The 23,175-nt window shown below is 37.0% G+C and overlaps 1 protein-coding gene across 2 annotated transcripts in view; it reads right to left on the bottom strand.

Moving 5' to 3' along the window:
• The window catches only part of LOC149153498 (uncharacterized), a 425,412-nt gene that overhangs the window by 65,828 nt on the left and 336,409 nt on the right, over window positions 1-23,175 (bottom strand). For both annotated transcript variants that reach the window (XM_089441366.1, XM_089441367.1), the window contains 2 exons: window positions 3,111-3,176; window positions 2,927-2,996 (listed from right to left, as the gene is read on the bottom strand). In XM_089441366.1, coding sequence (XP_089297492.1) covers window positions 2,927-2,996; window positions 3,111-3,176 — 136 coding nt within the window. The remainder of the gene's footprint in view (window positions 1-2,926; window positions 2,997-3,110; window positions 3,177-23,175) is intronic.

The raw sequence follows: 23,175 nt of genomic DNA, 5'->3' as shown, positions 1-23,175 counted from the left end.
CTAAGTTTAGACTTAGGTACTCCATTAAAAATAATAATTATTTTAATATCTCCTGAACTATTTAGAATCTGCCCAAACCCTTTCTAGGTATTAGAGATCTCATGTGCCCCAGCCTCTCCACGAAATTTCGTGGCTAGAGCACATCTGATGCTACTCCAAATCAACAGACAAGAGATGATACAGAGACAGAGTGTTGTGGCAAGATGTGCGGCACTATAACACATTCCTCACTAAGAGAGAATGTTTGTTTTTGTAGCATCAAATGTGTTCTAGCCACAAAACTCGTTGGAGAGGCTAGAATACATGAGATCTCCAAAAACCATAAATCGTTTCTAGAAATTCTGCCTAGAGATGAGTTAATTAGATTATTAACCAATTTTTAAATATTTCCTAAGTCTAAACTTAGGGAATATGGTTGATTAATTAGTATTAAATAAGTCAAGGCGAGAAATACCTAAAAACTCACACGGATCGATCCAGAGATGGTCCTAGCCATCGATTATGTTTTTATCTTGGTCGTTGGTGCTCCAACAGAGGATTATAAGAGGAGGTCAATGTGGTGATGGAGAGTACACTTGAGCAATTCGATTTCTTGGCAGATTAATTTCTAGAGTAGCAGCAGTCAGTTGCGAGAGAGAGCTAAAGATCGAAGGAATGAGTGAGCAGCAGGAACAGTGATCCGGAGGAAGGTTTCCAGATCCGAGATGCAGCAACAAAAGGGCCAAATTATACCAGAGAGGTAGCACAGAGCTCTGTGCAATAACTTCAGAGAAGGAAGTTCGATTTACTGGAGAGAAGATCGTTCTCAGATTTAGAGGTCGGGCAAAGGTTCTAAGGAGCCAGAGAGACAAATTTCTTAGCAGCAAAACAATTTCATCAAAGACTGGTTGGAGGCTTGACGTCAAGCAGACTATGCATAGTAGCGCAGAGGGTGACGCAGAAGCTTCAGGAGGCTAAGTTTTCTATAGGCAAGTTGTGACAAGATTTCTTTTGGAGGAAGGGTAAATTCCCTTCAATAATTTTGCCCAAATATTCTTGCTATTTGGATTGCCAGTTGGCCATCCATAGATGTACTTGGATTTTCACTACAGCATAATAATAAAAACCTTCACTGCTGCACCGGTTTTCCCATGTTGGGTTTTTCTAGGGACTTTTGTCCAAAAATAATTCCCTCATATTGTATGTGTGTGTGCTAGCATTTTTCAGTTCCCAGCGCATTATTTTTCCACGGTATTTTATTTGTGAAGGTTGCAGTGTATTTATTTCGATATTTGTCGTAGCAGATAAATTGTTAATTAATTAACAATTAGAAGAAATAACATTAGTGCTGCCATAGGATTCCGGGATTGGAATTTTCATAGCCCACACATGTGCAAATTGTCAAGGTCGGGCACATCATCATGTAGGCTCATAAAAGCCAACAGACATGTCTTTTGACCCTCAATGATTCATATAAATAAAAGAGACCTCCACCCTCATTTGGCATCATCATTTCACAACACATTCTTTTCTCTCCTCATCTAATTGGTTTGTACACCTCATTGGGCAGTTGTTCTTTTCACATGTGTGGCAGAAAGGAGAACAAATTTCAGGAGGCCGAAAATTTGAAGGTGTCTGCAACTTTTACCAGTGTTGACTTTGACTTTCTTCACAAAATTTCAATTCGATCTTTTGGGCATATTTCTGTTTGGGCAGGTCATACTATTTGGCACAGAAACTGAGGATTTCTGGGCACCTTGAACTGCACTGATCGCAGTGTGGACTTCAGGTTGACCAACTTTGACTGCAGATTTGTTGATTGTTTCGGGTTGAATTTGACAAGCAAGACAGGCCAAGTTCCTCTATTCTTTGAATGAGCTGTTTTGGATAAGTTTGACCAGGCTTTGACTGCTGTTGACTTTCTGCTTAGGGCTGATTTGACTGCTGTTGACTGAGAGCAGAATCACAGATTTTACAGGGCTGTTTTGAACAGTGATTTTGCAAGTCAATTCTGACTTTGACTTTATATTATTGTACTCTCTCTCTCTGTTAATAAGAAGAATTGATCAAGGGTTTTCCCTAGCTTGAGCCAAACACTGGTGTTCTCTTGTTTTGGCTTGTCTTCTGCATTTTATTGTTTATGTTCTATCTACAGTTACTATCAATGTGATTAATGGTTTATGTGATTTCTATTGGAAATTAAGTGGAAATTATCATTGGGCTGATAAAAAGACATTGAAGCAATTGTTGCAAGAATAGAATATACCATTGTTATCTAAACTTAGCAAAACTGCTAACCAGTTAGAAGAATAAATTCCAGTTACTGCAATTCGAGGAAATTTCACACTACTGTTGTTATTTTCTTCAGTTATTGCAGGTTTTATGGTTTCCTACTGATTCCATTCAATCATTTTCTCTCCTATGGATCTCAATAAGTGCAATTTGAAGAAGAAAACACAAGCATATGCACTAAATCTCATTTAGCATGGGTGCAAGTTAGATTCTAGACAAGCGTAGGGAATTGCAATGTATGACAATGTCAAGCAAGCACAGGATGCTGAAATAATCATTAACTGGCACAAGGGATTACATATATACAAAATTTAAACTTAGCTTCAACAAATCTGTTTGTGTATTATTTTACTGTTATAGTAAAGATGCCTTCTGTTAAAAATGATTGCAAGCAGAAGTGAAACATTAACATATTTTAGTCAACTAAGTTGTCCTCACAAGCTGTCACAACTAGGAAAGATCCAAAATCAATCAAAATTCCAAAGACAGAACTAATATACAGTATCATATGTTACCGATTATAGGCTTAAAATCAAATTTCTCAAGGAGCTCACCTTTTTGTTTGTCCAATCACAAAAGATACATGAAAAGACAGTAATATACAACTAGAATACGTGTGAACAATACAACTTGCAGAAGCACTGCAGAATCATACCGAATCTGTATGTAGCCATGCAGGTTTCCTCTTGTGGTAGTAAACATACGCTATTGAAGAATCCTCTTTTCTGATTTGAACGTCAACAGTAAAAAATTCCAATGTCAATATTTAACATAGGGGAAGCCAAGCCATTGTAAAGGGAAAAAATTTAGCTCATCTAACATTATAGCTACTCACTTACATCCATGGTGGAGGAGGGCAATGGATATGAGTCACTTTTAAACTGTTTAAATTAAGGATTCCAGACCTGTATAACGAGGATAGACCAGTCACCAATGACTTTGAGATCTCATTAAGATGAAACCAAATATAACACATAAACTAAACAAGTTTGTGCCAATTAAGAGACCAGATCAAGCAACACGACACTGTAGTTGAGTTGGAATCACATCAAATAAGAATGGAGTAATTGCATTGGTTTTTAAGTTTTGAAAGATGCTTTCAGAGCACTAGAAACTAGATTCATAGTTTGAACATATACTACACTATAGTCAAAAGGCCACTGCACAACATAAAAACAAACAAGAGATAGAAATGAATGCTAAAATTTTGTCATTCTGCAACAAGTACCATTTTCATAACACTACTAACATGAAAATAAATATAAAGATTCCTGCTTGAAGGACGTACTCTGTTTTTTTCTGGTTGAAAATTTTCATTTATCAGCATCATTATTAGCACCAGTTACCATTGGATCAAACCCCCAAGAACTAGTCAATTACGCAGTACCTTAATATTGAATGAACCTGCTTTTCTGAGGGTTATCAGTTTGAGACTGCGAAATTAATAGTTCTTTTGCTCATGTTTTATTGAACTACTATCGTATTTTGTCCATTCAGAAATGTTAAAAGTTACATCTAATGGTAAAAGAAAAATATGGTTTTAAATTTTTCTTTTTTGGTAAAGGAAGAGACAATCATTATAATTGGCAGGAATGTAATGTCCCTTCTTGAATGATCAGCAAAGGGATGGCTCACAAGCTCATTTTCGACTCCGATGGGCTAGAGTCTCAACGGAGGAATTAATAAAGGGGGTAACTTAATAAATAAGCATCAACTTTATAAAGTGACAATAATAGAGTGAGGGGAAAAACATTAGAAAGAAATTAAAAAAATAAAAAGAGAAAGAAATTCAAATTGTAAAAAAGGGCAGAAATTGAAAAAGGAGAAATTAAAAGAGAGGAAATTGATTTCCTTCTCAACATTATGCATTTTTCCTTTTGGAGATTGGATCGAACACCTTAGCGTCTCATCTCTTCCTTGGATGAGAACCCTTGGAAGAAAGCTGGATTCAGTGGACGATCACCCACCATAGCTACTTGGAGGAGAGATCAGTCAGATCTCTAATCAGATATAATTGTTGAAAGAGATCAGCACTGCAAAACACTGTTGAGATCAAATTTTCTGCTGGAGGAGACCTTTCCCGATCACTCAGAGCTGGTTAAAAAGCAGGTGGCGTCACTTTATGTGTTGATCGAGGAAACACAACCTTGGAGAGGCAGCTTCCTGTTGAGAGATCTATAGGGCAGTAGTTAGGATGATTTCTCTTTACTTGATAACTGCTTGTGATATCTTTTTACTTTTTCTTACTTATTAGCTTCTTCTCTTAAAATTATGTTTGTTCTTATCATCAAACAACTACCAAAACAAGAAGAACAATAGCACACAAGAACACAATATATAGGCTGCATGCCAGGGCCAAAATCTCTCCAAATTCAAAGGAAAACCTGTGAATCTCTTCTCTTCTTATAGATTCTTCAATTGATGAATTCCAAGACCTCTACACCAAGACCAATACCTTTCAAAGAGCAAGTCTGACCTTACAGATGACGTGCTTCTTTTGTCCAAGTCAAACCCAGTCAAATCTCTTCCAGTAGCAAACTTCAACTCCTAGCTACAGTTTTTCGGCCTCTACTTCAAGTCTGAAATTTTCGGCCCTCCCCAGAAGCAGTTGCTACAACACATGTGAGATGATTCTAGCCTTCCAAGGGATCTTCAAACTTTCACTTGACTTTCTTCTTCTTCTAGGACTTGAGGATGACCTAATGAGCCTTCTTCTAGGACTTGTGGATGACCTAAGGAGCAAATGGTAGAGAGAAGTCAATGTGAAGCACATGAGGGTGTGATTAACAATCTCTCTCCTTGAAATCTAACATACTCAGTGCCTCCGGTGCTGCAGAGGTTGTGGCTCTCACGACTGCAAGGTCACCGTTTTAGATACTAAAAAGGGTAGACTTCTCAAGAGAAGACGCAAAGGTGTTCCTATCTCTCTATTAACCAAGCTTATGCTTGAGGGTCGATTATTAAATGCAAGACTAACTTAGGATGCAAATGCAAGATGAGATTAGTGGATGATTAATGAAGCACGAACTTCAAAGCACTTAGATTACGATTTAATCTAAGTTATATGCTAAGTACTTTATCCAAGAAATTCGATAGATAAGCTCAATTATGTAGAATGCTCACAATATGAAATGAAAATACTCAATTTGATAACTGAAAGATACACAATTTACCACAAATCCATAATGGACTGCTTATCCAATCTCAAAAAATGTCAACGATAATTATCCAAGGAATGCACAATTATATCTCAAATCATTCAATTATCTGAAAACACAAATTACTCAATGACATGCAATTGCTTTCAATGCCACTTGGCTCAAAGAGAATTAGCCTTCAGCACAATTACCATTCACTAATCAGGGAAACGAGAATGCTTAAGAACGACAAATTCCATCAAATTCTTAAAGTTACTTGCTAGACCAAATATATGAGATTAAATGCTCTTTAAACCAACAAGCATATGTGTGTGATCTCAAGCAAATATTCAAATTCAAATTCTAATACCACTAAACCTTACTGAAATGAATAATGTGAACAATCACCTCTACAATGAGCCCAAAACAGAAATTATACTTATGGAAGCAATGAGATTAAGATGCCAAACTAGTGTCAAATATGTCAAGAAATTTTGAATCAATGAGCTAACAACAAAGATATTATTTAGGAAAGTAGTAAACCTTCTTATAACGCATGAAATTTCAAACACCAAACTAATGCCAAATTAGAGATCAATTAAACAATTTTGAATTTAACTGCCTTCTCAAATGTACCCAAAAGAAAGATGCAATTTAGTATACTGATTAGACTTCAGAAAGCATTTGACAGTTATTCAAATTGTAATTTTTATCCCTAATGATTATCTTGTCAATGTGTTTAATTAATGTCATAGTTTAGATATCTTTGAAAGTCACTGTTATGCAAGTTTGTTAACTTGATTAATTAAATAATGAAGCAAATAAGAGCTTAGGAAATCAAACCTGAGGCCCTAGGCCTAGAAGATACTTGCCGAATTAGTGGACCAAACACCCTCAATTTTGAACCAAACCTTTATCAAAATTTTGATTTCCCTCACAGTGAAAAATCTTCCTAGGTCTACGTTAACTTTGAGGGTTGCCACAGGCAACAGGATATAGTGTTAAGGACTGAAGGGTTGTTATAGGCAGCGTTTGAAGGCCTTGAGGCCACGGCATAGCAAGGGAAAGTAATGCTTAGGGTTGGCAGCTAAAGCCACAACAGAGTAGGAGGAAAGAGCTAAGGACTGCAGTGGGTAATGCGAGGGCTAAAGGAGCAACAACAAGCAGATTGAAGGGATGGTTTGGGACCGGTGAGAAAGGAGGGGAGGTTGGGTTAGGAGAAGGCAGAGCGGAAGAGAAGGGAAGGCAAAGCGGAAGAGGGAACAGGCAATGGCAAAGGGTTAAGGAGCAGCGAAGAGGAGAGGCAGTAGCGGGGAAGAAGGAGGAGGAATAAGGTTGTCCTGAGGGCTTTATGGGTGGTTGGAGGACCACGGTAGACAGATGGAGGGTTGCAACAAGGTTTAGAAGGGTTTGCGATAGGAAGGTCTGAGGGATAAAGGTGCAATAGAGAAGGAAAGAGTTATGGATTTAGGAAGAAGAGGCAACAGCAATGTTAAAGGTAGCATCAGACAGAAGAAGGAAGGGTAACGGGAGGAAGGAGATGGAGAGCAGAGGAGGAAATGGAGATAGGCCGAGGGGAAGTTGAGGCCAAGCAGGTTGCTGAGAGAAATAAGGCAACAAAAGAGGGATACGAGGGCCACTGAAGGTCTGTGTTAGGCCTCTAGGGCCCTAAAAATTTTGCCCAACATTTCACAAAAAAATTTATCAAACTCCAATCTTCTTCCTTCACTAGACAAAATTTGATTTGTGGCCCTGCAAACAATATTTGAGACAATATTTTGCCCTCCAGGGCCTAGATCTGTCTCAAAACTCTATAATTTCCTTGAAGAATTTCAGATCTCCATCTACACAAAATAAAAATAAAAAATACCCAAGACGAAATATATATACAAAAATTTTAAAAATGAAACCCCAATGTTAGAAAATTAAAACAAAATTACTTCAGATCTATACAATTAAAATACAAATCTACTAGATCTGAGGAGTATGAGGATATAAGATCTATCAATTAAACTCAACATATGAAAAATAAATAATTTTAGATGAGGCACTAGACAAGAAACCCTGCAAGATAAACTTCGTTAGATAGATTTCGGGGTTTCGTCGGGAAGGCTCTTTAGATCTTATGCCCTGGGAGTTGGTTGGTCTGTTAAAATTGGCAACCAGGGCAAAACTTCATGTGGGTCATCTTATTCATGGCTGATAATCTTTTTATTAGATTCCTCTCGTTGAGAGATGTAGGATTGATATAAAGATCATCCGATTCCGATAAGTATTCATGGAGATATGAATTTATTTTGATTATTGAATTATTACCAAGGCGACCTACAACTCATGTAGGCTCGGAAGCCCAATAGTCGCATCTATTCAAACACCAACGTTGTGTATAAATACAGGAGGACTTTTCCTCATTTGGACTCACTCATCTCATCACATCTCTCTCTCTCTACTGTGCAGAAAAGAGTCTCTTCTCTACTGTGCAGAAAAGGGTCTCTCTCTCACACGTGAAGCCAGAAGCTGCCAAAACTGAAGCTGCAACTGCAGAAGTAAAGATTGACCTACACAGACTAGCAAATCTCCTCATCAGAACTGCGTTGTAGGTTCATCTGAACCTCCTCTGAAAGCTGCAACTTTTGGTGGTGGAATCAAGTCAATCTGACGGATGGTTTGCAAGATATCGACTGCCCTAGTTTGAAGCCGGAAGCTGCCGAAACTGAAGCTGCAACTACAGAAGTAAAGTTTGACCTGCGTGGACTAGAAGATCTCCTCATTTGAACTGCGTTGTAGGTTCATCTGAACCTCCTCTGAAAGATGCAACTTTTGGTGGTGGAATCAAGCCGATCCGACGGTCGGTTTGTGAGATATCATCTGCCTTAGTTTGATGATAAAGCCACTAATGCTGATGCTGCTGATCTAGGGTTTGCTACTGCTGATATAAATCAGATTTATTGTACTATTTCTCTCTGCTGAATTATTGAAGATAAAAGAAGATTTAATCAAAGGGTTTCCCCCCACATTATGGGTTTGTCCCTGGCTAGCCACCACATCTTGTGTCTCTTGTCTTGGCTTGTTTTCTGTCGATCGTTTAATGTTCTATCTGCACTTTACTTTATGTACATGTGATTGCTAATCTGTGGAATATAATAAGAAAAAGAAGTAAACTGTTATAAGCACAGAACATACCATAACTTAACATGGTATCAGAGCTGAGGTAAAGACAAAGCCCGAGCAAAAGCAAGAGTAATCATCGAAGAGAAGATTGGCGAGGCTATCCTAAAAGAACTATGGGGTCCTCAACACTCTACCGAAGGCAAGCTTCGTAAAAAAGATGACTATCACAGATGGAAGATGTCGATCGATCTAACCCTAGAAGATCCAGGAGTGCTGGACCATGTAAGAGGCAATATTGTTGAGCCTCCATCAAATGCATCCGCTGCTGCATGGAACATACTCTGAGACTGACTTCGTGTCAGTGCAGTACTGGTCTGAGACTAGTAAGAGTGGTACATACTATGACGCTGACTTCGAGTCGGTTGAGACTGGTCTAGGACCAGTGGTACACTCTCTGAGACTGCGATACTGGTCTGGGACCAGTGGTAGGAGTGGTACCTACAATGAAGTTGTCTTCGGGTTGGTTGAGACTGGTCTGGGACCAGTGGTACGCACTCCGAGACTGACCTTGAGTCAGTGGAGGATGATACTGGTCTGAGACTAGTGGAGTTGTAGTCACTACGACGCTGACTTCGGGTTGGTTGAGACTGGTCTGGGACTAGTGGTACATACTCTGAGACTGACTTTGTGTCAGTATGATACATCCTCGATCATTCCTTCTTCTTCATAATTCGGACAAAAGCAGAGCAGAACAGAACAATGCAAGAGCAGAGTAGAACAGGGCAAAACAATACAGATCAGTATAGGGCAGAACAAGACAAAGCAGAACAGGCAGAATAGAGCAGAGCAGGGCAAGGGTCAGGCTGCACAGGGTAGTGCATTTGATGGATGAATAGTAACGACCGATAGACAGATTGCAGATGAAGTTCTCCCTAGTTGAGAGGGAGTGTTAAAATTGGCAACCAAGGCAAAACTTCATGTGAGTCATCTTATTCATGGCTGATAACATTTTTATTAGATTCCTCTCATTGAGAGGTGTAGGATTGATATAAATATCATCCGATTCCGATAAGTATTCATGGAGATATGAATTTATTTTGATTATGGAATTATTATCAAGCCGACCTACAACTCATGTAGGCTCAGAAGCCCAACAGTCGGATATATTTAAACACCAACGTTGTGTATAAATACAGGAGGACTTTTCCTCATTTGGACTCACTCATCTCATCACATTTCTCTCTCTCTATTGCACAGAAAAGAGTCTTCTCTACTGCGCAAAAAAGGGTCTCTCTCTCACACATGTGAAGTCGGAAGCTACCGAAACTGAAGCTGCAACTGCAGAAGTAAAGATTGACCTGCGTGGACTAGAAGATCTCCTCATCAGAACTGCGTTGTAGGTTCATCTGAACCTCCTCTGAAAGCTACAACTTTTGGTGGTGGAATCAAGTCAATCCGATAGACGGTTTGCAAGATATCGACTGCCCTAGTTTGAAACCGGAAGCTGCCGAAACTGACGCCGCAACTGCAGAAGTAAAGTTTGACCTACGTGGACTAGAAGATCTCCTCATTTGAACTGCGTTGAAGGTTCATTTGAACCTCCTCTGAAAGCTGCAACTTTTGGTGGTAGAATCAAGCCGATCCGACGGTCTGTTTGTGAGATATCGTTTGCCCTAGTTTGATAATGAAGCCGCTAATGCTAATGCTAATGCTGCTGATCTAGGGTTTGCTACTGCTGATATGAATTAGATTTATTGTACTATTTCTCTTTGTTGATTTATTGAAGATAAAAAAAGATTTGATCAAAGGGTTTCTCCACACATTGTGGGGTTTGTCCCTGGCTAGCTGCCACATCTTGTGTCTCTTGTCTTGGCTTGTTTTCTGTCGATCGTTTAATGTTCTATCTGCACTCTACTTTATGTACATGTGATTGCTAATCTGTGGAATATAATAAGTAAAAGAAGTAAACTATTATAAGCATAGAACATACCATAACTTAACATGGTCCAACCAAAGACTTCCCCTAACACAAGTTTTTCGAATACAAATGATTTCTGCACACTCAAGATCAAGCTGTAAGATCAATAGAGATACAAAATAACAATGTAATCTTAAAGAATTAGAGATACCTACTAATTTAATTAAATTAAAATGCTATATTAAATCCAATAACATATGAAAGATACATGTGCAATAAGTTATTCCATGAAGACCAATAATCAGCAACTTATAAAAATATTATTCAACAAAACATGAAAGACAGTATTACCATAAGCAACAGAAGAGGAACACCGTCATCAATGAAAACCCCAAAGACTTTGCATTATTATTATTATAGAAAAAATTACAAGAGAACTTCAAGAGCTAGTACATGATTCAATGATCATACCCTTTCTGAGACAAATGACTCCTAATTTATAGATAAATTATCCAAACGACTAGTTGATTTGATCTTTGTCAAAGTAATCTCGACTGTTAATAAATAATTAATTATTTTTTAATCTCCACCGTTGAAATATTTATTTTTTGAGAAATTTTCGAATTTCATTTTTAATTCATTTTTAATTAGTTCAAAATTAATTATTTTGACCTAATTTCCTCAAAAATTTGACTTTGACTTAACCACCAACGCCCAAGAGTCTAAAATTTCTTGAAATTTTCAATATTTCCTTGGTGGGGGACCTCCAAAAATTAATTTCTCTAGAACTCAAGAATTTTTTTATTTTGGAAATTTTATTTTTCCTTAAGATTTAATTGACTCTATTAAATAAAATTTCTTGCTTAGGATTTTAATTTATTTTTGTTAAAAAATTTAATTAATTGACACATGAGGAGATTAATAATTTTTCTCAACCCTCTAATATTTTAGCATCATGGCTAAAATATTATTTACATAGATAATTACATTTCAACTCTCAAAGGAGGAAAACCCATTTATTATAAACCCTCAATTATTTTACCCTTTTGTGACTCAATATGATCTAGTAGACCAAGTGATTTGTAATAAAATAATTTACTCAATCAGCTAAAATTATTCCCAAATCACTTTACAGAAAACTGGACTAGAACACTAGGACTTACCTAAGATCTTGACGACAAAACCCACCCTAACTTTGAAGTGAGGCTAGAAGAAAAAACTCTGCCAATCATTTGCATTTAGAAACACAGATGAATCGGTGAGATGAAAAAACTCCTAGGATGAAAATCGCCATCAAAATAATAGTCTTACCTAGGTTGTTACGTACATTATGGTCTTACCAAGATCATCTACGTTACAAACTGCAGAATGGGTTTACAACTTTGATAAACTGATGACAGATGACTGATGAATCTAGGATGATCTGAATGCTCAAACATGATGGAATCTCCATGTGAAAAAGTGTATTGCTATAGAGTAGTTGACACCAAGTGGTCACATCTGACTCTACTAAGGGACACGTTGCTTCACCGAAGGAATATGAAAATCTAGCATCTGCACCCAAGCAACACACAAATTCATATAAGTAGCGTCCATCCAAATATAATCCAAAAATCATCATATAACATTACGTACATGAAATAAAAGCTTTATATCTAATAAAAATTCTACTATATGAAATGTAAATCTAATCTAAAGACAAAAATTAAATTCTGAAATAGAAACTACTTTAACAACAGAAACAAATAACGAGTAGTATTAGAAAAACAATACAGAGGATGTCCAATGGCATCAGATGTCATCTTTGAAGAACAACTTGAGCATTTGGCCATTTGCACGTAAGTCAAGTGGTTCACCATCCAATGTTCTCAAATGGAATGAATTTGGTCCAGCGATGCCTTTGATAATGTAAGGACCTAGCCACAAACTGTCAAACTTCTTGTGGTTACCTGGTTTCTCATTTCTGTGATCCCAAAGTAGTATTGTATGTCCAACCTGTAAAGATCTAGCTCAAGAAGATTTATCAAATCTTTCCTTAATATTAGATTGACTTTTACACATAATATCAAAAGCTTTTCTTCGAGTTTCATCTAACTCCACAATTTGATCAATTCTATTTTGGATAGCGTCTTTATTAGTAGAAAAATGTTGAAGGAGTTGATAAGCTGGCAATTTAAGGTGCATAGGTAGAGTTACATCTGAGCCATAAATTAATTCAAAGGGACTTTTACCAGTAGCTCTTTTCTTTGTAATTCTATTTGCCCATAATGCATACTTGATTTTGCTATGCCAGTACTGCTTATTATCTCCTATTATCTTCTTGATAATGGTTATAAGATTTTTATTGCTTGATTCAGCAAGGCCATTACCCTGAGGATAGTAGTTAGATGAATGAGATAATACAATGCCATACTTTAAGAAAAAAGTTGAAAACTCTGTAGAACTAAAAGCTTTGGCATTATCAGTGGTGATTTTAGCTGAGACACCAAATCTAGTAATGATGTGATTTTCAATGAAACCCATAATAACCTTTTCAATGGCATTCTTAGCAGGAATGGCTTCAGCCCATTTAGTGAAATAATCAATAGAAATTAAAATCTATGAGTACCCATTGCTAGAATTTTCGTGAAATTTCCCAATGAAATCCAGAACCCAACACTGAAAATGTGCCTCAACAACCACAGGTTGTAAACGCAGGGTCAACTTTTGTTTCCTAGTGAACAGTTGACAGACTTGGCAACTTCTAACAAACTTATGCACATCAGAAAAGATTGAAGGCCAATAATAACCAACTCTAAGAATTTTGTGGGCGGTAGTTCTTGCAGCATAATGGCCACCACAAAATCCTGAATGAAACTCGGAAATTAACTTCTTGGACTCAATTTCATCAACACATCGAAGTATAATACCTTCAGGATTTCTCCATCTGAGGCCATCCTTCATAAGGCAATACTTAGTTGTTTTTAATCTAAGAGCCCTTTTTTTATGAGCAACTAAATGGTCAGGACATGTAAGATTTAACAAATAATGAATTATGTCCTTGTACCAATCATGCTCTCCTAATCTTTGTAGTTCAGGTGAAGATAAATCATTCAGACAAATCAAACCAAGAGCTTTTTCATTACCTTCGGTCAACATTTCAGCGAATCCTCGACCTTTGACCAACTTAGCGGGTCTAATCTCCAAGTAATACTCTTGGATCTTAGTAACCCACATAGCACAAGTCCCTAAGAAATTAGTATAAGTTAATATATCTTTAACAGTTGAATGTGGGACAAGTCACAAAAGAAATGATTTTAGAATAACCCACATAAGTCTTAAAATGCTTAAGAGACTTGACCAAGGCATATCCTTGTTTTTCCATAGTAGTAGAATTTAATTCAGAATTTTGAAGAGCTCTACTCATGAAAGCAATAGGCTGCTCGTGACCTTCCTTATTCTTTTGTAACAAGACCCTAGCAATTGTGTCTTTTGAAGCAAAAGAAAAAACCATGAAATCTTTTGAATAGTCAGGGCTAGCTAGAACAAGAGCTTTTGCAATAACACCTTTGATTACCTAAAAACCCTTTTTACTGTCTTCTTTCCACAAAAATTTAGCATATTTCTTAAGAAGACTTTGAATAGGTTTGGCTATCTCTACATAATTTGGAATAAATCTCCTAAGAAAGTTGGTCTTTCGAAGGAAAGACTAAAGGGATTTGAGATTATGAGGAAGAGGAATCTTTTGGATTGCCTCAACCCTTTTAGGATCAAGTGTGATCCCATCTTCGAGATGATGTGACCAAGTAACTTCCCTTCAATTACTCTAAACACAGATTTAGCAGGATTGAAGGAGATTCCAAACTCTCTACATCTGTCAAAAACTTGCCTATGATGACCTATATGACTGATACCATCCTTAGAAAAAACCATAACATCATCTTGATATATTTCAATGATTTTACCAATTAAACCCTTAAAGGCATAATCCATGGCCCTTTGGAAGGTAGCTCCAGCATTAGTTAATCCAAAAGGCATTCTAATATATTCGAATGTACCCCATGGTGTGGTGAAAATAGTCTTGTGTTGGTAATCTTTCTTAACCCATACTTGATTATATCCAGAAAAACCATCTAGTAGTGACATCATTCCCGATCCCGTTTCTCTTTGCAACATAGTCTCTATGTTTGGAAAAGGGTAGTTATCCTTTTTACATGCTAGATTAAGGTTTCTAAAATCGACATAAAGTTTGATTGTCCCATTCTTTTTCCTAACAATCACCACGTTAAAACACCATGTAGAATATCTGGTTTGAGCAATAATACCCGTTGCAAGCATCTTTGAAAGCTCCTTTTGAACTAAGGGGGCCAACTTAGGATTTATTTGCCTAAGCTTTTGACGAAAGGGTTTAGCATTTTCATCTTTTAAAGGGATAGTGTGTTCCATGACATCTTCCCTATAACCTTTTAACTCATCATAAGAAAATGCTAAAACATCTTTATATTCATGAAGTAAATTAATCAATTTTTTTCGCTCTTCATCACTAGTACCTTTACCAATTTTCACAATTTTAGGGTCACTAGAGGTACCAATGTTTACTTCAATGAACTCCTCTGGATCCATCTTAATTTCATCCTTTTTCTTTGTAGCATTGTGACGATCAAAATAGTTGATCCAAAGCTACAATGTTCCTGGGAGTAGGATGTTGGAAATACTGAGAGGCGGGTGAATCAGTATTCCTTAGCAATTAGCACTTCTAAATATTTTCAGAGCATCAGTTAATATTCAATTATTAATGTTTATGCAGTAATAACAGTAAATAAAAGAACATAGTAGGCCCCCTCCGGGTCAAGAACCACCGAACGCTTTTCTAATAAATTCTTTAATCTTCAGTCCCAACTGAAATGAAGGCAACAACTTCCTAGAATTCTAGAAAATCATTCTTCTCTAGCTCCCATTGGAAGGACACCCCAATGCCCTAGTTTCTTCAGTAATCAACTGAATGGATGCCCCAACACTCTAGCGAGCCACAACTCGCCTTAGCACCACCCTACCACCCTGAAGTGTTCAAAGCAATGTTGCATTAAATGTTATCGAGATAATATCGGCATGAGGAAAAAATTGGAAAAAATCGCAATTATCGAAAAAAAATCGGAAATAATTGGGAAAAAATCGTTTGGTACAAAAATATTCATTTTTTTCATTTTTTTTCAATTTTTTTAAATCTAAACCATCTACAACGTAAAATAAATACATTGACATATAAATATGATAAAAGAACTAATATATAAGATGTTTAATATCATTTTTAGTGCTAAAATCACACATAACAGTGAAACATGTCCTGAATAGTAAGTCCTAACTCTTGAGTCCCAACTCAGCCTCAAAATATCAACAAAAAATATAATAACGTATCTCATGAGTCATAATGTCATATACAATAAAATAAAGAAAATAACTAAAGTCTAATACTATTGATTTCCTCTGCCCCTCTTGCGAGAAAATGCCACAGCTTTCCCTTTGCCTCTAGATGTAGATGCTGGTGCTGGTGGATTTGGCAGTGGAATCTGTTGTGCTCTAGAAGCTGAAGAACTAGAAGTAGGAGCTATAGGAGGTAGACCACGTCCTCTACTGGTGGCAGGGGTAGCCCCGGCAGGTGGTGCCACCTCCTCCTCCTGTTCCTCCTCCTCCTCCTCCAGTACATCTTGCACTAACCAATCATCAGCAGACTCCATGAGAGGCCTCAGCCTCAACCCTCCATGCAGTAGTGGTGTCAATCCCATCCAATGAGATGGCCTTCACATCAGGTGTCCTCTCAAGTTGCCTCACTCACAATCGAAGATTGTAGTAAACGTAGACCATGTCACTAAGTCGCTGGGACTCCAACCTGTACAAAGATCATGAAATAATAATTAATAATTATAAAAAAATATTGTTTAATGAATTCAAAAATTTATTTGGAAATTTGCAATATTTTAAATGTTTAAGTGTTAACCTATTGCGCTTCTTGTTGTGTATTTTTTCAAATACACTCCAGTTGCACTCACATCCTGAAGAGCTACATGTTTGGCTGAGGATGCAAATGGCAAGCTTTTGCAGAAGAGGTACCCTACCACCATACATTCTCCACCATGCATCTACAACAAAATTACAAATAAAATTTCAAATAAACATAAGAAAAAAATGGAATTTGAAGAGACAATGAAATTTGAAACAAAGTTATAAACTAAAAAATACCTGGCATTTTAATCGTCCTATCAGTCACAGCGATGTCAAAGTCAAATGTGTCACCTACCATCTTGTATGTCTCAATTTCTTTAGAGATCTCTATACGTTCTGCTGGAGATTGCACCATCTTCTGAACACAGGATAAGAATCCATCCATAATCTCAGCATCAAATACAAACCCACATGCGTAAGAAACTGCGAGGTTCAGGAAAAGCCCAGTTGCATGAATGGGACGATGGAGTGTGTTGTTCCATCGCTCATCAATCACTCCCCATAGGAGGAGTTGTCTCTAAAACCCATCATCTCCATTATCATCATAGTAGGCCGAATGGCTTCTTTGGCCTTGTCCATGGCCTCATACAAATAGCCCATTGCAGGCTTCTCACCATCAACTAACCGAAGAACCTTTACCAAAGGTTCAGTAATAGTGCACACCTCCTGCACTCCCGCCCAGAAATCTTCCTGGTATGAAACTAGTCTGCATACGGCATCTCCCTCTGGTTTGCGGCTCATTGGCAAAACATGCCACTCCTCTAAAAGAAACATTCTCTTCACATCCCACATAGAATTCAAGAGGGATTGAAGAGATATGAAACTGGTGGCAAACCGTGTAATGGCAGGACGCACCAACTCTTTGTTGTTGGTGAATCTTCTCATCAAGCTAAGCACAGATGTATGGTTATATATAAATTTTGTAATGCTTTTGGATGACTCAACAATATCTTCGACAAAGGGAATTTTCCCTATGTCCTCCAACATCAAATCAATACAGTGTGTAGCACAAGGTGTCCAAAATAAAGTAGGATGTTTGTCCATAAGCATCCTGCCCGTAGCAACATAATTTGCAACATTGTCTGTTATGACTTGGACAACATTTTCTGCACCCACCTCCAAAATAAACACATCTAGCAAATCACATAAAGTTCTTCCATCTTTGATTTGTGCAAATGCATCAACAGATTTGATAAACATAGTCCCCTTGGGACAACTAACCAAGAAGTTTATAAGGGTTCTCCCCTTTTGGTCAGTCCAACCATCTGACATAACAGTGCATCCTGTTTGTGCCCATGATGCCCTAAAATCCTCCAATCTTTGGGTGCAGTCAAGCTTTTCATTTTGAAGAATCTGGCCTCTAAAATCATGATAAGAAGAGATTTTGTACCCTGGGCCAACAGTTGCGATAGCATCAATAGCAGGTTCGAAAAATGGATTATTCCTTACAATGTTGAGAAGAATATGACTCCAAAGGAGAAATTTTGCTAGCAACTTGTCAGCTTGTTCTTTCTCAGTTTTTTTTAGCATTGAAATGACAGATGGCTATGAACCAGGTGTGGTTCGAGGAACAAAAAATGATGTGGCAGCTACCGGATTGGTTGATGCTGCAGTAGAACCAGTGCCACTTGTGTCAGCTGACTTTTTTAGTTACCTCTTCACTTCTTCTTTGGCCTCTATATTCTGGTCTAAAGCTTCCAATGCTTTCATGGCTCTTTGGATAAGTTCAGGATTTGTATTTGTGCAAGGCCCTACATCAAATCCAGGGATTTGTGTAAGGTGATACTTCAATCTGTACACCCCCTGGACATATGGAACCCACACAACTTTCAAGTCAATTTTAGTCTATCATTCGGAGCTTTAGGTTCACCAAATTCCCAGAAAGGGTCCAATTTCCTTGGCATGTTTGTTTTTGAACTTTGAAGTTGAAAACTTGAATGGTGTTTCGGTGAAGTCATGAACCTATGGGAAAATAAGGATTACAATTTAGTATTTACAAGTTACAAACTTACAATTTAGTATTTTAATTTTTACATTGTACAAAAACTAAAAACAATTACATAGATTTTAAGAAACCCCATTCCAAACCCAACCAAAAAAAACTAAAAAAACAATACATTGGACAAATGTCAAAAATCCCATTCCAAACCCAACCAAAAAAACTAAAAAAACATTACATTGGACAAATGTCAAAATCCCTATTCCAAACCCAACCAAAAACAATGAAAAAAAAACAAAAACAAAGCTTCAAAACAATGAAAACAAAAACAAATTGGTGCCCATACCGTTTTTATGGAGATAATCAGTCTCCACCTTAGCACACTCTTTGATTTTCTCCTCCACGCAATTGATTTAGCTCCAAGCCTCTCCAACACTCCATTGCCCTCCGCACGCTCAGCTGTACAAATGAAATGAAAAAAAAAATCATTTTTTGGCTTATAAAACTGCGCTGCCCCGACATCCGGCGATAAATTGGGAAAAAATCGCGTATAAAAAAAATTTGCGAGTACTACTCGCGATATTATCGTTTTAATGAAAAAATCGCGAGTAAACGATAAAATTGCGATAATATCGCGATTTTAACAACACTGGTTCATAGGCCCCAACATGTAGGCGACTTCATACACCTACCTAGCACCTCCCTGCCACCCTATAATGACTGAAATAAGACAAGATTGTGGATTTCCAAACCAGGGACAACAATCCACAATACAATATGATGTACAATGATTTTCGTGTACTTGACCAAATACCCAATCACTCTATGCCCTGCAACCCAACCATGACATCATCCCAACAATGACTCCTATACCTCCCAATAATGCCTTTTCAACTCTAGGCAGATTGATTCTTTTAGACAAATGACTCTTCCAATGATGACACTTTTACAAATGACTCTTTTACAACTTTACAATGATGACTCTTAGCCTTGACACTTCTTCCCAATATACGGATGGTTGTCATGTCTTCAAAGGATGTCCCATTGCAATGCTTCCTTTGATTTGATACTTCTGCTCTTGAATTCTTGCTTGAAGTTGTACTTGAATCTTCTTCTACCTGCATGCAAAATTTGCCCGGCGAAACTAATCCCAAAACAAAACAAAATACCCCCCAACTTACCTCTACCTGCAAAACGCGTGTAAGTGCATAATAATGAATAACTACAAATTAAAATTAAAATGCATACTTGAAGTGTGCTTATCACTTTTGTTGTTGACTTGTTGCAGCAGTAAACAAAGACTCCCACTTTTGATATAGGCCTGGACTCTATGCAAGACTATATCCAAAACTGACCATATACAACAAAAACTGATGATAGACCCTAGACTTGTGATGGACCAAGTTCTAAGTACAACAACAGAGACCATTCTATCAAATATGACAAGACAAGTAACATGAACTTATAACATCATATACATTTAGCAGACTTCGTGTAGCATCAAATGTGTAGTATCAAGAATAGGACATTCGAAAATCTAACTATGACATATAGAGTGTTATGTAAAAAAATTAGTTAATTTTAGGTTTATTATTTAATTTAGGTTTAGTTAGACGAAAGGGCACGATCATAAGATCATGCCCTTTCCTAAAGGGTGCCCATGGCGGTATATAAGCCAGGCAACCCACTGTAAACATCATCATCTGTAATTTCATATCTTAATAAAATATTTATATATATAAAATTCTGCGTATCAGGAATTTTCTGTTTCATCTGGTATCGGAGCAGTTCGTTCTCGGTTTATCCGTCCATCCGTCCGCTGCCCACAGACTTCCACCATCGACCGTAGCCAGCCTGCGGTGTTACGATGATATATGATACATTTTTTTTGAATAAGTCAAAAGGGTTCCGTTAAAAAAATCGACGTGCTGTTCAGAGTTTAACGAGATATATAACATAATTATAGCGATAAGTTTCAGGACAGTGAGGAAAAGACGTGACTGTCCATACGTTATGTTATAATTATAACTTGATTTAATTATATGTATATCATATTTAATTTATATATAATATATATATATAATTTAATTATAAGTTATATTATAACTTTAATTGATATATATATATATAAAAGGTTAATAATTATAAATTATAATTATTATAATGTATAATTAATTAAAAAAATTATTACTAATTAAATTAAATTATTAAATTAATTTAATTTAATTTAGAAAAAAAAAAAAACTTTACGCTGGCAGATAAATACACGCCCCCGCAAACCCGCTCAATGTCGACAATGACAATGGCGGATTTCCAGAAAAAATTGGTTGACGCAGAGCATAAGATAAATAACAACCACGACGAGGTCAGTAAAAGATTAAATGAAGTCGAAAGCAAGCTTGGGGAGCAAGCAGACAAAATAAAAAATCTTCAAGATACGACAAATCGAATAGAGATAAAGATGGAAAGTCAACATGTCCAAACAGAAGTAAACATCAGAGATGCTTTAACAATGCTGAGACTTCTGTGTAAAAGGTCGAATTGTACACCCGAAGAGCTATTAAAAGAAAGTGAAGAGAATCAAGAACACCTCTCATTAGATTCAACAAAATCAACAAATTCTCATGAAAAGGTCGAATCCCCAAGAAAATCAGCGACACCCCACCAGGAAGCAAGTAACACAGCCTTTACAAACAAGAAACTTTGGGATACCCTTACTAATCAACACCCTCTTTTTGCTCAACCATTAGCCACATACCAGAAGAGGGCAAAGGTTGAGATGCCTAAATTCGATGGAAACGAAAAAAACAACGTTGCATGGATAAATAAGGCAGAAGAATACTTTGAGATATATGACATCACTGACGATGACGAAAAGCTCAGACATGCATCCATGAAAATGGAAGGAGAAGCATATAACTGGTATATGTGGTGGAAAAAAACAACACACGTCATTAACTGGAGAAAATTTAAAGATGCTTTTTTTAAAAGATTTGAAGGTGTAAAAGAAGAAGAGTTCTTTTCAAAACTCATCAAATTACGACAAAAAGGAAGTGTGGATGAATACACTCAAGAATGGGAGACCTTAGTAACTCGAGTGCCTGGGTTATCAGAATCTCGTTTAATTCAGTCATACATCTCGGGACTTAAAACCCATTTACAAGTAGAACTTGAGATGCATGACATTTCATCAATAGAAGTAGCACGACGAAAAGAAAAAACAATCGAAAAGAAATTCGAACAAATATTTTGGTCAAAAGCCGAAAAAACATATTCAAGACGAAGAACACCTCAGTATGCAGACGCAAAAAATACAAGATATGTTCCACCACATCGTCGTGAAGATGGAAAATCTAATGTGGAAGCGCAAAGGATAAAGGAGGGTAAATGCAAGCGCTGTGGTGAAAAGTGGGATCCTAAACATAGGTGTGTTAAAGGAAAAGAACCAAAAAACCTATATAATTGTGAAGCAACCAATGACTCAAACAGTGAAGATTCTGACATAGAAGAAACAGGAGATACCCCAGAATTCTCACCAGAATTAGATGACGAAAGTATTTCGCAAGTGTCGTTATCAGCTATGACAGGTATATCACAACCTCAGACTCTAAAGTTAAAGGGACACATTAAGAAGAACAACGTGGTGGTTCTCATTGACTCTGGTAGCACACAATTTTTTGGATGCAACCATGGCCAAGAGACTCAATATTTTTTCATTTCCCTTACCAAGCATGAAGGTAATGGTAGCAGACGGTAAGAGGATTGAAAAAGTGGGGAAATGTCATAAGGTTAAATTGCAAATTCAAGACTTCAGTTTAGAGTCTTCGTTCTTCACAGTACCATTAGGAGGAGTAGATGTAGTCTTAGGTGTCCAGTGGTTACGAACCTTAGGTACTTATGCCGCTAACCACCAAGTACAATTTATAAAATTCAAATGGGGAGGTCAAAAGTACAAATTACATGGGTTACAAGCACCAGAAAATCAAATTGTATCATCATCTCAGATGATGAAGATGATTCGAAGAGGAGCACCTGCTTATGTAGTACAATGTCATCAGTTAGAAATGTTATCTGCAAATATGACCAGTGAAGAGTCACCAGAGATACAAGAACTAATTAGGAAACATGAAGAAGTATTTCAAGATCTACCTCTAAAGATGCCGCCTAATAGGGAAATTGAGCATACAATAGAATTCAAGGCAGGATCAGACCCGATTAACATCAAACCATACCGATATCCACATCAACAAAAAACAGAAATCGAGAGATTAATCCAAGACCTCTTAAGATGTGGAATCATCTCGAAAAGTAAAAGTCCTTACGCTTGTCCAGTGGTGTTGGTAAGGAAGAAAGATGGGTCATTCAGGCTATGTATTGACTATAGGGGATTAAACAAAATAACAATTAAAAACAAGTTTCCAATCCCCTTTATCGACGAAATGTTGGATGAGCTACATGGCGCAAGGTATTTCTCAAAATTGGACCTAAGATCAGGTTACTATCAAATTAGAATAAGATTAGAAGACATACCAAAAACCACATTCCGAACACACGAAGGTCATTATGAATTTAAAGTAATGCCATTTGGATTAACCAATGCACCAGCAACGTTTCAAGCAACTATGAATGAATTATTTCGCCCACATCTCAGAAAGTTTGTATTAGTATTCTTTGACGATATTCTAATTTACAGTAAAACATGGAAGGAGCACTTGCAACATTTGGATAAAGTTCTTACACTACTTAAAGAACACCAATTTTACGCAAAAAAATCCAAATGCACCTTCGGAAAGGAAGAAGTAGAATACCTTGGACACATT

This window comes from Pinus tabuliformis, chromosome 9 (genome assembly GCF_031772625.1).
Source record: "Pinus tabuliformis cultivar Carrire ecotype Pingquan chromosome 9, CPIR1, whole genome shotgun sequence".
NCBI lineage: Eukaryota > Viridiplantae > Streptophyta > Pinopsida > Pinales > Pinaceae > Pinus > Pinus tabuliformis.
This window is presented reverse-complemented; position numbering and strand designations above follow the sequence as displayed.